This window comes from Myotis lucifugus, unplaced genomic scaffold (assembly GCF_000147115.1).
Source record: "Myotis lucifugus unplaced genomic scaffold, Myoluc2.0 scaffold_4111, whole genome shotgun sequence".
Taxonomy (NCBI): domain Eukaryota; kingdom Metazoa; phylum Chordata; class Mammalia; order Chiroptera; family Vespertilionidae; genus Myotis; species Myotis lucifugus.
The window spans coordinates 1-13,046 of NW_005875159.1; the positions used below are offsets into that span (position 1 = coordinate 1).

General features: G+C 39.3%; 1 protein-coding gene across 1 annotated transcript; it reads right to left on the reverse strand.

The window, feature by feature from the left end:
- Nucleotides 1-8,150: 8,150 nt before the first annotated feature.
- On the reverse strand, nucleotides 8,151-13,017 carry LOC102424711 (guanylate-binding protein 5-like). The gene is made up of 5 exons (XM_006108884.3): nucleotides 12,688-13,017; nucleotides 11,716-11,928; nucleotides 10,879-10,981; nucleotides 10,423-10,604; nucleotides 8,151-8,901 (listed from the first exon to the last, which is right to left on the reverse strand). Exons 1-5 carry the CDS (start codon nucleotides 13,015-13,017, stop codon nucleotides 8,788-8,790), a joined length of 942 nt encoding a protein of 313 aa, XP_006108946.1. The 3' UTR covers nucleotides 8,151-8,787.
- Between the last annotated feature and the right edge of the window lie 29 nt (nucleotides 13,018-13,046).

Consider the following 13,046-nt stretch of genomic DNA (forward strand, 5'->3'; position numbering starts at 1 on the left):
CCTAATTTCTAACATTATTTTACCTGGTCAGAGAAAACAGCTAAGATTTGGAAACAGCTAAGTCCCCATCAGCAGATGAGTGGATTAAAAAACTGGTACATCTGTACAATAGAATACTATGTAACTGTAAAAAAGAATGAACTCTTACAACGGCATGGATGGACCCGGAGAGCATTATATTTGTGGCAATGTTATATTCTCAGCGTTTTTTAAAAAAATACAACGGCATGGATGGACCCGGAGAGCATTATGCGAAGTGAATGAAGCCAATCAGAGAAAGATAAGTATCTCACTCATATGTGGAATATAATGAACAACATAAACTGATGAACAAAAATAGACCCAGAGACATAGAAGCATCAAACAGATTGTCAAGCCTCAGAGGGAACAAGGGAGGGTGAGGTGGTGGGGGGAGAAGGGATCAACCAATGAACTCGTGCATATATGCATAACCCATGGACACAGACAATAGGGTGGTGAAGACCTGGGGTGGAGGGCAGGGTGGGCTGGAAGAGGTCAATGGGGAAAAGGGAGACATATGCAATACTTTCAACAATAAAGATTTAGAATTTGAAAAAAAATAATAATAAAAAGAATATACCCTGCAAATGTTGGATGCAATGTTCTATGGATAGTCATTAGGTCAGTTTTGTTAATCATATTGCTCACAATTTTTTGGCTTTATATTTTTGTTAGCCTTTTCTAACAATTACTGAGACAATTTTCAAATCTCTAGCTATGATTGCAATTTCTCCTCTGTTTCTCAGCTTCTGCCATATATAAATTTGAAGCCTTATTATTGGCTGTAGGCATCTATTTAAATTTAAATGTAACACAAATTTAAATACTTGATATATTTTAGTATTTAAAATACTAAAATTGAAGCATCTATCATTATGAAATTACTATCCTTATCTCTACTAATCCTATTGGACTTAAAGTTTATTTTGTCTGATATTAATATAGCAACTCCAGCTTTCTTTTGGTTAATATTTATGTGATATATTTTTTTCTATTCCTTCATTTTCCTGCACCATAGAATTTTGTTTCAACTTTTAATCCAATCAAACAATGCTGGTATTTTCTGGAGCATTTTGACCAGCTCTGTCCAGTAAAATGTAATTTACATTTTTTAAGTAACTACATTAAGAGAATAAAAAGAAACTAGTGAAATATATCCTAACAATGTATTGTATTTAACCCAGTAGGTTCCAGGATATTATTTCAGCATATAATCAATACAAAAAAAGCTATTAATGAGATATTTTATACTTTGTTTTACTAAGCCTGGGAAATCTGATGCATATTGCACACTTACAGAACATTTCAACTTGACTAGTCTTATTTCAAGTCTTCAACAGCCAAATATGGCTAGTGTGCACCATATTGGATTATGCAAATTTACAACATTTATATTTAATCTAATTTTGGATTTAAATATACTGTGTTCTTATGTGTTTTGTGTTTGTTCTTCCTATTTCATTTCTTCTTTTCTCCTTTCATTCCTGTTTTGGACTTATGCCAGGGTTGCAGACTTGATCCTCAGTGTTCAGCATGAGGCATGCAGCATGCAGGAGGCAGCTGATCAATGATTCTCCCTCATCATTGATGTTTCTCTCTCTTCTTTTCCCTTCTTCTCTGAAATCAATAAAAACATATTTTTTTAAAAAAAAATGCTGAGAATATAACATTGCCACAAATATAAAATATTTCCCTCCCCATTTCTAGCATAAAGGTAGAAAAATACTTGCTGTACACATTGTAACTTGCTTTTTAAAAAATATAACAGTATAACCTTGACCTCTTTCCACATTATGCAGAGAGCTTCCTTTTTTTTTTTTAATTAAAATGTCTACTTTTCTATGGTTTATCTAGTTACTTATAGACTAGACGCTCGGTGCACAAAATATGTGCACTGGAGGGGGTGTCCCTCAGCCCAGCCTGCACCCTCTTCAATCTGGGACCCGCAGGGAATCAGGCCTAAACAGGCAGTTGGACATCCCTCTCACAATCCGGGACTGCTGGCTCCTAACCACTCACCTGCCTGCCTGACTAATTGCCCCTAACCGCTCCCCTGCCAGCCTGGTCACCCCCAACTGCCCTCCCCTGCCGACCTGATCGCTCACAACTGCTTTCCCTTGCTGGCCAGCTTGTGACGACGTGGGGGTAACCATCTTGTGATGACATGGGGGTGGCCATCTTGTGAGGGCGTGAGGGCCACCTAGGGTTTTATTAGTATAGATATTTTGCTTATTTCTAATTTCAATTCCATACATTGCCTCCAGTAAATAACCTTGGTAAAAGTTCATTCATATACTTCTGGAATAGTTAGTAGAATAGACATAATAGTTTGTACATTTTTTTCAACAAAATTGTCAAAATTTTATCTTTACTCTTGAAAGTATTATAGATGTCACCTCACCCCCCCCCCAACATTGACCACCTCCACCCTGCTCCTGTTTCTTCCCTAATCCTGCACCCTCCCCAAGCCTTCACTGCACTATTGTCTGTGTCCATGGATTATGCATATATGTACATAAATTATTTGGTTAATCTCTTCCTGCCCCCCACCCTTCCCTCTGAGATATCAGTCTGTTGCATGCTTTCATATCTCTGGATCTATTTTGTTCATCAGTATATTTTGTTCATTAGATTTCACATTCGTATAAGTGAGATCATGTGATATTTGTCTTCCTCTGACTAGCTTATTTTTCTTAGCATAATAATCTCCAAGTCTTTCCATGTTGTCTAAGGGTAATAGATCTTTCTTTTTTTACTGCTGCATAGTATTTCATTGTATAAATGTATCCGATTTTTTATCCACTCATCTACTGATGGGCACTGGGCTGTTTCCAGATCTTAGCTTTTGTAGATAATGCTGCTATGAACATACAGGTGCATATATTCTTTCTGATTGGTGTTTTGGGATTCTTAGGGTATATTTCTAGAAGTGGGATCACTGGGTAAAATGGAAGCTCCATTTTTAATTTTTTGAGGAAACGCCACACTGTTTCCTATAGTGGTTGTACCAGTCTGCATTCCCACCAGCAGTGTGTACTAGGGTTCCTTTTTCTCCACATCCTCACCAGCACTTGTTATTTGTTGATTTATTGATGATAGCCCTTCTGGCAGATGTGAGGTGGTACCACATTGTCATTTTAATTTGAATTTCTCTGATGATCTGTTATGTTGAACATTTTTTTCATATGTCTCTTGGCCATTTCTGTGTCTTCTTTGGAGAAATGTCTATTCAGGTCTTTTGCTCATTTTTAAATTGGATTGTTTGTTTTCCTTTTGTTGAGTTGTATGAGTACTTTATATATTTTAGAAATTAACTCCTTATCAGATGTATCATTGGCAAATATGTTCTCCTATACAGTGGGTTCCCTTTTCATTCAGATGCTGGTTTCTTTTGCTGTGCAGAAGCTTTTTATTTTGATGAAGCCCATTTGTTTATTTTTTTCTTTGTTTCTCTTACCTTAGGCAATATATCAGTATAAATTCTACTACGTGAGATGTCTATAATCTTTAACTTCAATAGAAATCATCAGGTTTCTCTCTTTTGATGTTTAAATGATTTCCATTTCCATTAACAAGATAAAAGTGTTCATTACTACATAACTTTGACAGTGGAATGTACTGTCAAACTTGTGAATTTTTGTCAAGATGATGGACTACAAATGATTTCTCAGCGTACTTTTCTTATTATGATTAAAGCAGAGTATTTTTTCATGTGTTTAAACACTATTTCTTTTCTGTAACTTATTTATATCATTGTTTGTCATTTTCCACTCAAGAGAACTTTACATACTGGTATTGGGGAAATTAGCTATTTGTGACATTAGTTACGAATATTTTTCCCAGTTTACCATTTTTTAAAAAATATTTTTTTATTGATTTCAGAGAGGAATGGAGAGGAAAAGATAGAAACATCAATGATGAGAGAGAATCTTTGATTGGCTGCCTCCTGCATGCCCCACACTGGAGATTGAGCCTGCAACCTGGGCATGTGCCCTGACTAGGAATCAAACCCTGATCTCCTGGTTCATAGGTTGATGCCCAACCACTGAGCCATGCTGGCCAGGCTCAGTTTACCATTTTTTAAAGAATTTTGTTTGTAGTGTTTATTTTGACAAAAGTAAGGATATAAATTGTTTTTATGTAGTCACATTTAATATTATTTTTGTTAATTTAAGTCAGCTGGGTTTTGTTAAATTAAGTCAGCTGTAGGTTTATGAAAACATACATTTGGTTCCCTCAAATAAATTTTTATGGTTTTTATGTTTCATTATTTTCATCAAATTGGATGTCTTTTACTGTGTCCAGGTCTAATTTTATCTTTGTTCAAATGATCATCCATTTGACTTAACCCAGGAAAAAGTCCATTTTTAAATTATATAATTCTCATAACAGTCTATTTTTTGGACTTTCTGTTCTATGATGAGTTTATTCTAGAATCAATACAATGTTTTCTCCACTTCTTTCTGGAGATTTTTTTGTCCACTTTTTGTGTAAATCATTTAAGACTGTTTTGTAACTATGCTTTTTATTTTCACTACTGTGGCCTTAATCCTTAAATTTTGACATATTATTCAATATTTCTATGTTTTCCTAAGTATGACCAGAAAGAGTATCATAAGTTGATTATAAATGTGGGGTGTCTAGCTTCAAAATGCTTTCTGTGGCATTGCCCTTACACAATTCATTTAATTCTAATGCCTTCATTTCTTCTACTTTACAAAGACAACAACCATAACCTTAATAATAAATAATAGTAATAAATTATATTAATAACTAGAGGCCCGGTGCACAAAATTTGTGCACTCAGGGGGGTCCCTCAGCCCAGCCTATGCCTTCTTGCAGTCTGGGACCCCTTGGAGGATGTCCACCTGCTGGCTTAGGCCCGCTCCCTGGGGGATTGGGCCCAAGCTGGCAGTCAGACATCCCTCTGGCAGCCCAGCAGCCCTTGGGGGATGTCCACTTACCAGGAGGGAGCAGACCTAAGCTGCAGTCGGACATCCTTAGTGCTGCTGAGGAGGTGGGAGAGGCTCCTGCCACCACCGCTATGCTGGCAGCCATCAGCCTGGCTTGTGGCTGAGCAGAGCTCCCCCTGTGGGAGTGCACAGACCACCAGGGGACAGCTCCTGCATTGAACATCTAGCCCCTGGTGGTCAGTGTGTGTCATAGTGACCAGTCATTCCCAGTCGTCCTACTGCTAGGGTCAATTTGCTTATTACCCTTTTATTATATAGGATAGAGGCCTGCTGTATGGGTGGGGGCTGGCTGGTTTGCCCTGAAGTGTGTCCCGGATCAGGGTGAGGGTCCCACTGGGGTGCTTGGCCAGCCTAGGTGAGGGGCTGATGGCTGTTTACAGCTGGTCACACCCCTTTCAGGGTGGGGGCCCCCACTGGGGTGCCTGGCCAGCCTGGGTGAGGGGCTGATGGCTGTTTGCAGGCTGGTCACACCTCCTTCAGGGTGAGGGGTGTCCTGCTGGGGTGCCTGGCCAGGCTGGGTGAGGGGCTGATGGCTGTTTGCAGACTGGTCAAGTCCCCCCCGCCCCCAGTGGGGACCCTCACCCCATGGAGGTTTGGCCAGCCTGGGTGAGGTGCTGATGGCTGTTTTCAGGCTGGCCACACCCACTTTAGGGTGGGGGGTCCCCACTGGGGTGCCTAGCCAGTCTGCGTGAGGCGCTGAGGGCCGTTTTCACACTGGCCAAGCCCCCCAGGGACAGAAGCTTCCAGCCTCTTTTTTTCTTTTTTCGTTTATTCTGGGATTTATTTACCTTCTATAATTGAAATTTTGTAGCCTTGAAAGGAGCTCAGAGCCAGCCAGGGCGGGCGAGAGGGAAGCTTGGCTTCCTCCGTCACCAGGGGCAACCCAAGCCTCCTGCTCGCTCCAGCTCTGTGGCCACGGCCTGCTGAAAGCAGGTATCTGGGGTTTGTTTATCTTCTATAATTGAAACTTTGTTGCTTTGAGTGGAGCTCAGAGCCAGCAGCGGCAGGTGGGAAGTTTGGCTTCCTCCATCATTGGAGCAACCAAGCCTCCTGCTTGCTCCAGCTCTGGGGCTGCCCGCCACCATCTTGGTTGGGTTAATTTGCATATAGTTGCTCTGATTGGGTGGTGGGTGTGGCTTAAGGCATAGCAAAGGTATGGTCAATTTGCATGTTTGTCTTTTATTAGTGTAGATATTGTTAATTATAATTCATGGAGTCCTTATGAACAGCAAATACATTATTAAAACTCATAACTGGCACACAATGAATTCTGAATCAATATTAGCTAGTCTCAGTAACTACTGATAATATTAATTAATAGTTATATTTGTTTCTGATTGCTGCTGTAACAAAGTACTACACATGGCTTAAAACAGCATAAAGTTAATTATCTTGCAATTCTGAAGTTAGGAGTCTCAGGGGCTAAAATCAAGGTGTTAGCAGGACTGCCATCCTTATAGAGGCTGTAGGGGAGAATCTGTTTCCTTGCCTTTGCATTTAAAACTTAATCAGTTTACCTCACAGAAGCAGCACTGTAAAGGTCAGAAAATGTAGTCTAGCTCTTGGTAGCTTCAAGTAACTGTCTTATGTTCATCTTCTCTGGTCATTTTGTACCTGATGACCACCTCATAAGAAAGTCATATGAGATCAAAATATTTGGGGATGAGGGGAGGCCAGAAATGCTGGTAGGAAAGAATGTGAATCACTGGTGAAAACAATATGAACCTCTGAGGGTCTAACAGAAAGGAGAAAAACTTTATTTTTCCCCTGAAGATATAACAGAAGTATTGAGCTAGAAATCAGATGATATGTAATATGGTCTAAGTTAATAGTACCAAGCTTGGAACCTTAGATAGCTGACGATTTTGCTTAGTCTCAAGTTGTGTGTGTGTGTGTGTGTGTGTGTGTGTGTTTTGAACTCTATAACAGAGGTAGTAATGAACTTAGTATTTATTTTGAAGATAGTGCTGTTCTTTTCAACCAGACATTTCTTTGAATGTTAAGATGCATTTTATTGCATCTTTTATGAGTTATACAGCTTGCAAAGGCAATTATAGGGTACTATTAAGAAAATGCTCAGGCGAGCATGCTGTGGTCTTTGGTACTTTCTGAAGTTCAGTTTAAATCTAGACATACAGTTGAGCACCACGGAGCCCTATTGATATAGGAAGTCAGCATAATAAACATCTCCTAAGAACAGAAAAAAAGACAAAGATTAAAATTTATCATTTTTTTTTGTAAATAAGTAAATTATATTTTGAGCAACTGAAAAAGCTTAAGTTCCTATCATATAACTCAACTGGGAAATTCCTTATATAAGTAAGTAGGCAATTTAAGGAAAATAAAAATAGAGATTTATGTAATGATTCTATAACTTTTGAAGCCTATTTTACTGAAGATAAAACAAAGAAACAGAAAGCAAATAAAAAGATGCAATAAAATGTGTTTTATTTTCAGTCTTTAAAGTAATTCTTAATCCCCTTCGGGAAATTCAAGAGGCCTCCCCATAGACTTTTCACAATTGGGGAAACAAAGTGGTAGAGTTATTTAAAACTTTTTATGGTTCTTTATGTTTAAAAATATGTACAAATATATATGTATACAAGTCATAAATATTAAGAAAAATCAGTAGGTTTTCATACATGATTGCAAAGAATTAAGATAGTTTAACTTTACCATTATAAGCAAGCATAAAATAAAATGAGTCCCATCAGATATTTTGACACATTATCTAGCATTCCTTAGCCCATTTATTTATAGGTTCTAAAGGATTATAAAGACATAGCATATAATCATTTAATTCAGTATAAACTGCTTTTTGATATAAAAAGTCCTGTTTAAGTTATGCCCTTGATGAGGATAACATAAAGAAAAGGCTTCTTGCCCTGACCAGTTTGGCTCAGTGGATAGAGCGTCGGCCTGTGGACTTAGGGGTCCCAGGTTCAACTCCAGTCAGGGGGCATGTACATTGGTTGTGGGCACATCCCCAGTAGGGAGTGTGCAGGAGGCAGCTGATTGATGTTTCTCTCTCATCGATGTTTCTAACTCTCTATCCCTCTCCCTTCTTCTCTGTGAAAAATCAATAAAATATATTAAAAAAAGAAAAGAAAAGGCTTCTTTAGCTCTTTGGCCTATGACACAATTTCCATACCGGAAGTTCTAACTTCTAGAGCACCTCTACTTCATTACAGTGCTATTTGCTTACAGTTTAGACTCTCCCTAAGCAAACTCTACTGAGCATGACCAGCAGTCACATCACTTCCCATAGACTGACTGCCTCTACACAGTTGAGAATCGAACATTGTCGCCACTAAGAAGCTATGTAAAGTGATGACTCCCTGCAATGGCATCCAGCATATGACCACTTGACAGGAGTGCTGCCCACCTGAGTGAGTACAAGATGTTGATCAAGTCCCATTTGACTGAGCCTATTGTGAATCGCACACCCCCTAGGTCACTTTCAATCCCCCCCTGAGAAAATCAGAGGGATGGCATTGAGGTAGAAGAGGAAGTTTCCCCTGAGAGAACCAGCCCACTATTCTACCAAATAAATGCAGTGATCAAATGCCCTCTGTTATACAATTCATAATCTTTTCAAGGAAGTAATCATCATTGAAACTATTGAAATGTACATTTTACCAATTATGGGCATCATAAGTTAGTAACAATACAAAAGTTTGATATAATTATTATAACATTTGTTTAAATGGTAATTGTCCCACGTTTTATAGTTTCTTGTTTCTTTCTATCTTCAGTGAAAAGTGAACATGAAAAGAAGTTCAGATATTTAGCTTTAGAGTAAGATACAATCATCATTTCGTGATTTTGCTTGCTGTAGTTGCTGAATCTCATTCTGAAGTCTTCTTATTTCAGCCTCTTCTCTCTCCCTCTGCTTTGCAGCCTCTTCCTGAAGAGTGACAAATAAAACTAAAGAGCTTAACAAAAAGTAATATCCACATCACTGGGAGTGCAAGGTGGGGAGGATAAGCCAAAATCATTGACTATCCTCACTTATTTTTTAAAAACATATTTTTGATTGATTTCAGGGAGGGAGGGAAAGGGAGAGAGAGATAGAAACATCAATGATGAAAATCATTGATCGGCTGCCTCCTGCATGCCCCCTACTATGAATCTAGCCCTCAACCTGGCATGTGCCCTTGACCAGAATCTAACCTAGGACCCTTCAGTCTGCAGGCCAATGCTCTATCTACTGAGCCAAACCAGGCATATCCTCACTTATTTTAAGCCATCAGTAACAATTCTCCCATATCTCTTTCTCTAGCTGCAGAAACATCACCATCTCTCAATTCCTGAAGGATTGGTGTTTCAAGAATTGCACCCTGAGGTCCCTTCTCCCTTCCTCCTTGGGCAATCTGAGTCACATCTTGACTTCAGTTTTCATTTCTACACAGAGGAATGTCAGACCTAATTCTTTGAGGAAAGGCTAATACAACAACTGGGTGTCTAAGTGACAACCACAATTAGGTGAGGCATCTGAGCCTTAGATCAGGAAATTTGTTTCCGGTCTCCACAGTTATAGGACGGAAGTGGATGAAAGACTGAGGAGAGCAAGAACCCCAGGTTGACCATTCTGCCCTTTAGTGTAGATCTGTATTCACAAAAATGTCTTGGAGCTTCTGGAAAACTAGGACCTGCAGGTAGACTGGTCACTCTGGGGGAAGTGTTCACATAAGAATTCATACTAGGTTTGCAGAATAAAAATTCTGCAGTTCTCATTCTCTGGGAAGGCAGTTTGGATAACTTTCTAGGCTGTGTGATATGACATTTAGTTATCTCTTTGGAACCTAATGTTTTTAAGGAGACATAATGGTTCTGCTTCACAATGAACAGATTAGATGAGAGAATGCGCATAAAGTACTTTGTACAGTACTTGCTGCGTAGGAACTACTGCTTATTCAGTGATGATGATAATAAGGGCTTGGCTGAAACAAACTCTGCAAGTTAAAAGCCTCAGAATCAGTGACAATTGAGGCAAAGACAGGGACATAATATGAAATCAATTTAACAAAGTAATCTACGACCAAAGTAAGAGATTGTCTATAGCAATTAACCACTTGACAAAAAAGACTACTGTGAGTTAGAAATATCCTTATTTACAAAGTACAGTGCTTATTCTGTGCTCAGCACTAATCGAAACACAAATATTTACTCACTTAACTATTAAAATACCCTATAAAAGAAGTATTGTTACTGTCTCCACTTTCCACAAGTGGAAACTAAGGGACAGATAACTGGCCCAAACCATATATTTAGTAAGATGTGGAGCTGGGATTCTTACCAGGCTGTCTGACTCCAGAGTCCTTGCCCTGAGCCATAAAGTAATGCTGTCTCTCCCTCTTTGTCACTGTTTGTCAATACAGAGAGGGAGATGTGATTAAAATGATGAGATGAAATAACGGGTGAGTACCTGGAGCTGACGTTCCCGAGCCATCTGTTCCTGCGCCAGCTGTTGATCTCTGTTTGTCTCCATTTGTCCCAGTTGCTCCTGATGCTGTCTCTCCCTCTCCTCCATCATTTGCTGGTTCTGCCTTTGAATCTCCTCCAACCTTCGTGCTTCAGCCTTTGCAGCCTCTGCTTTCAAATATGCTTCTGAGAAAGAAGAAAATGACAAACTCCTCTAGGATTAAAGTGTCCCTTCCTTCTGTCTCCTGCTCTTATTGCTTATTACTGCTTCATAGAGAAAATTCCCTGGGGCCATTTTGCTTTTTCAGACGACAGTACACACCCACCCAGATAAAGCTTGAAGAGCAAAAAGTCATCTTTGCCATCCTTGCTCTAGTTTAAAGATCCCAGGTAAGCCAGGCCAAATTAATTGAAAATGTACAGAAAGTTCTATCTTACATTTCTTCCATTTTCCTCTCACCTTTCCTCTCCTTTTCCTTCGCGGTGAGAACCAGGTCTGTCTGTAGAATGGCATCACTCACAGACTCCTTGGACTGTAAATAGTTCTGCAGAGCTTCTTCAGCCTAGGACCCCAAAGCCATGCAGTGAAAGTAGGAAATGGTGGTTGGGCATGTTGTAAACCTTTTAATTTATTTTTCTTCCCAGCATCTTTTCCTCCCCAGAACTGCTCAGCATGCACTCCGTGGAACTGTCAATCAAGCCTCTTCTTCACAGGAGTGGGCACAAACTCTGGGCTGGCTCATCAGAGCACCCAAGTTCACCCAAGTTCAGGGGAGAAAATGCTCAACATGGATGTTTTAGAGACAGATACAGATGCTGGGGAAATGCTTTCTCTCCTCTGAGACTGAGGGCAAAAGATCTAGTTAAGCTTGGAGATGTTGGTGTCCTCTTTGCTGCTATGCCTGAGAATAGCAGTAGGAAAACGAACAGAAAACTAAGTGGGAGTTGGAAAGAAAAAAAGGAAGGGGGAAATTGATGACATTGTTTAAATTCCTGAATGTAGCTGTAGTTGCAACTACATTTAAATGTTTTATGTAAGCCAATGAATTACTCTTTTTTCCTGTTCGTTTCAATTACTGGAATTCTGTCCTATGTAACCAAAAAAGTCCCTTTGTTGCAATGAATGTTGATGGTTGCAGTAAAAGTCTGGTGATTATGGTGATAGTTCAGTTTAATTCTACAGCTATCATTAGAGTATAAATACTTTCTTCCTGTCTTCACTGGATTTTGAAAGAAGCCCTTCCCCACTCCAAACCCCCAACAATTTCCCACAATTAATGCATGAAACAAGGAATACCTGTATTCCTTTCCTGGGCTCCTGATAGTACTTTGCCTTCAGCTCTTCTCTCTTCTGAATGAAGAGGCGGTGCCCTCCAGGCTTTGAGTAAACCCGCTGCTTCACATATTCTTCTAGAGGACCAAAAATACCTTGAAGTAAAGCTGAGCAATGATCTGATGATGCCTCCAAGTTCTGCTTACGAAAATCATCTTGTTTTGCTTCCAGCAGGGTCTTCAAAGGGACAAAAGCCCATGGAAAAGATGTTAGCGATACTTCAGTATTTCTACAAGTGATTCTCAGAGAGAATCTCTATTGATTTTCTAGAAACTAGAGAAAAACAGTAAGACTATATCCTTCCTACCAAGCCTAGGAAAGTTCCAAGGATGTTATGATATAGAAAAATGACTTTAGTTTTGTTTTTCAAATCTCCTGAAACCCATTTCTTTGATATTTCTGCTTTAGATGTGATCTTCAGACTACAGATATCTAACCTCAGGCCCTAATTTTTTGTACAACCTACTCATTTATGACCATTCCTTGTTTCTGTATTTTCCTGGGCCTTGGATTCCCAACAAGGAGGTGGAGTGGAATAATTGGCTAGAATGATATGAGTGGATGCTATGAAACCTGGAGACATGATATTTTAGTAGAACCATTTGGCAATTCTGTGTACTTGATTGATATAAAAGGAAAGTTAATTAATACTGTATGGATGTAATTTTTAAAGAATAAGATTAATTTAAAAAAATTAGTCCATGGTTGTAACATGGTGAGTTGTGAGTGTGTGAAAGTATTAAAATCCATACAACCCAGAGTAGTTACATGTTGCTTGTTCGTTTGTTTTCAGAATAAAAGTGATATCTTGATCATATAAGAGTCATTATTTTCCAGTCTAGTAAAAATTGCTTTTCTTAAGTCCCCATTTTGCATTTCATAGAAATACTTGTATTACATGTAAGCCCCAGGAGCAGAGCAAAGAATATTAATTACCTCTAATTCCTTCTGGAACCTTTGGTCCACATCCTTGAAGGAATTATTGATGAAGATTTCGATGGCTTCCTTCTCACTGGTCCTGTGCAGGTCCAGCAGCTCTTGGAGGTTTTCCGTGGGCAGCTGCACCTTTTGGCCCATCTGTTGGTCATAGTGGGCAATGGCTTTTTGTATTGCAGCTGAATTCTTGATTTGGGCCAAGGCCAAGACTGTATTCTCCACGCTGGGCAGGTTCCCACTGCTGATGGCATTGACATAGGTCAGCACCAGATTTTCTAGACCTTCACAGGGGAAAGAGATGCTTGCATTATTTGTAGAAAAAAAGGACATGCTCAAAAATTGGATAGTTCTGAGAATGT

Coding starts and splice junctions, on each gene's coding strand:
- LOC102424711 (XM_006108884.3), bottom strand. CDS start 13,017: ATGTCCTTTTTTTCTACAAATAATGCAAGCATCTCTTTCCCCTGTGAA. Junction 10,605..10,878: donor GAAGGAAAAGGAGAGGAAAG/GTGAGAGGAAAA, acceptor CTTCTTTCTCAG/AAGCATATTTGAAAGCAGAG. Junction 8,902..10,422: donor CTCGGGAACGTCAGCTCCAG/GTACTCACCCGT, acceptor GTCACTCTTCAG/GAAGAGGCTGCAAAGCAGAG.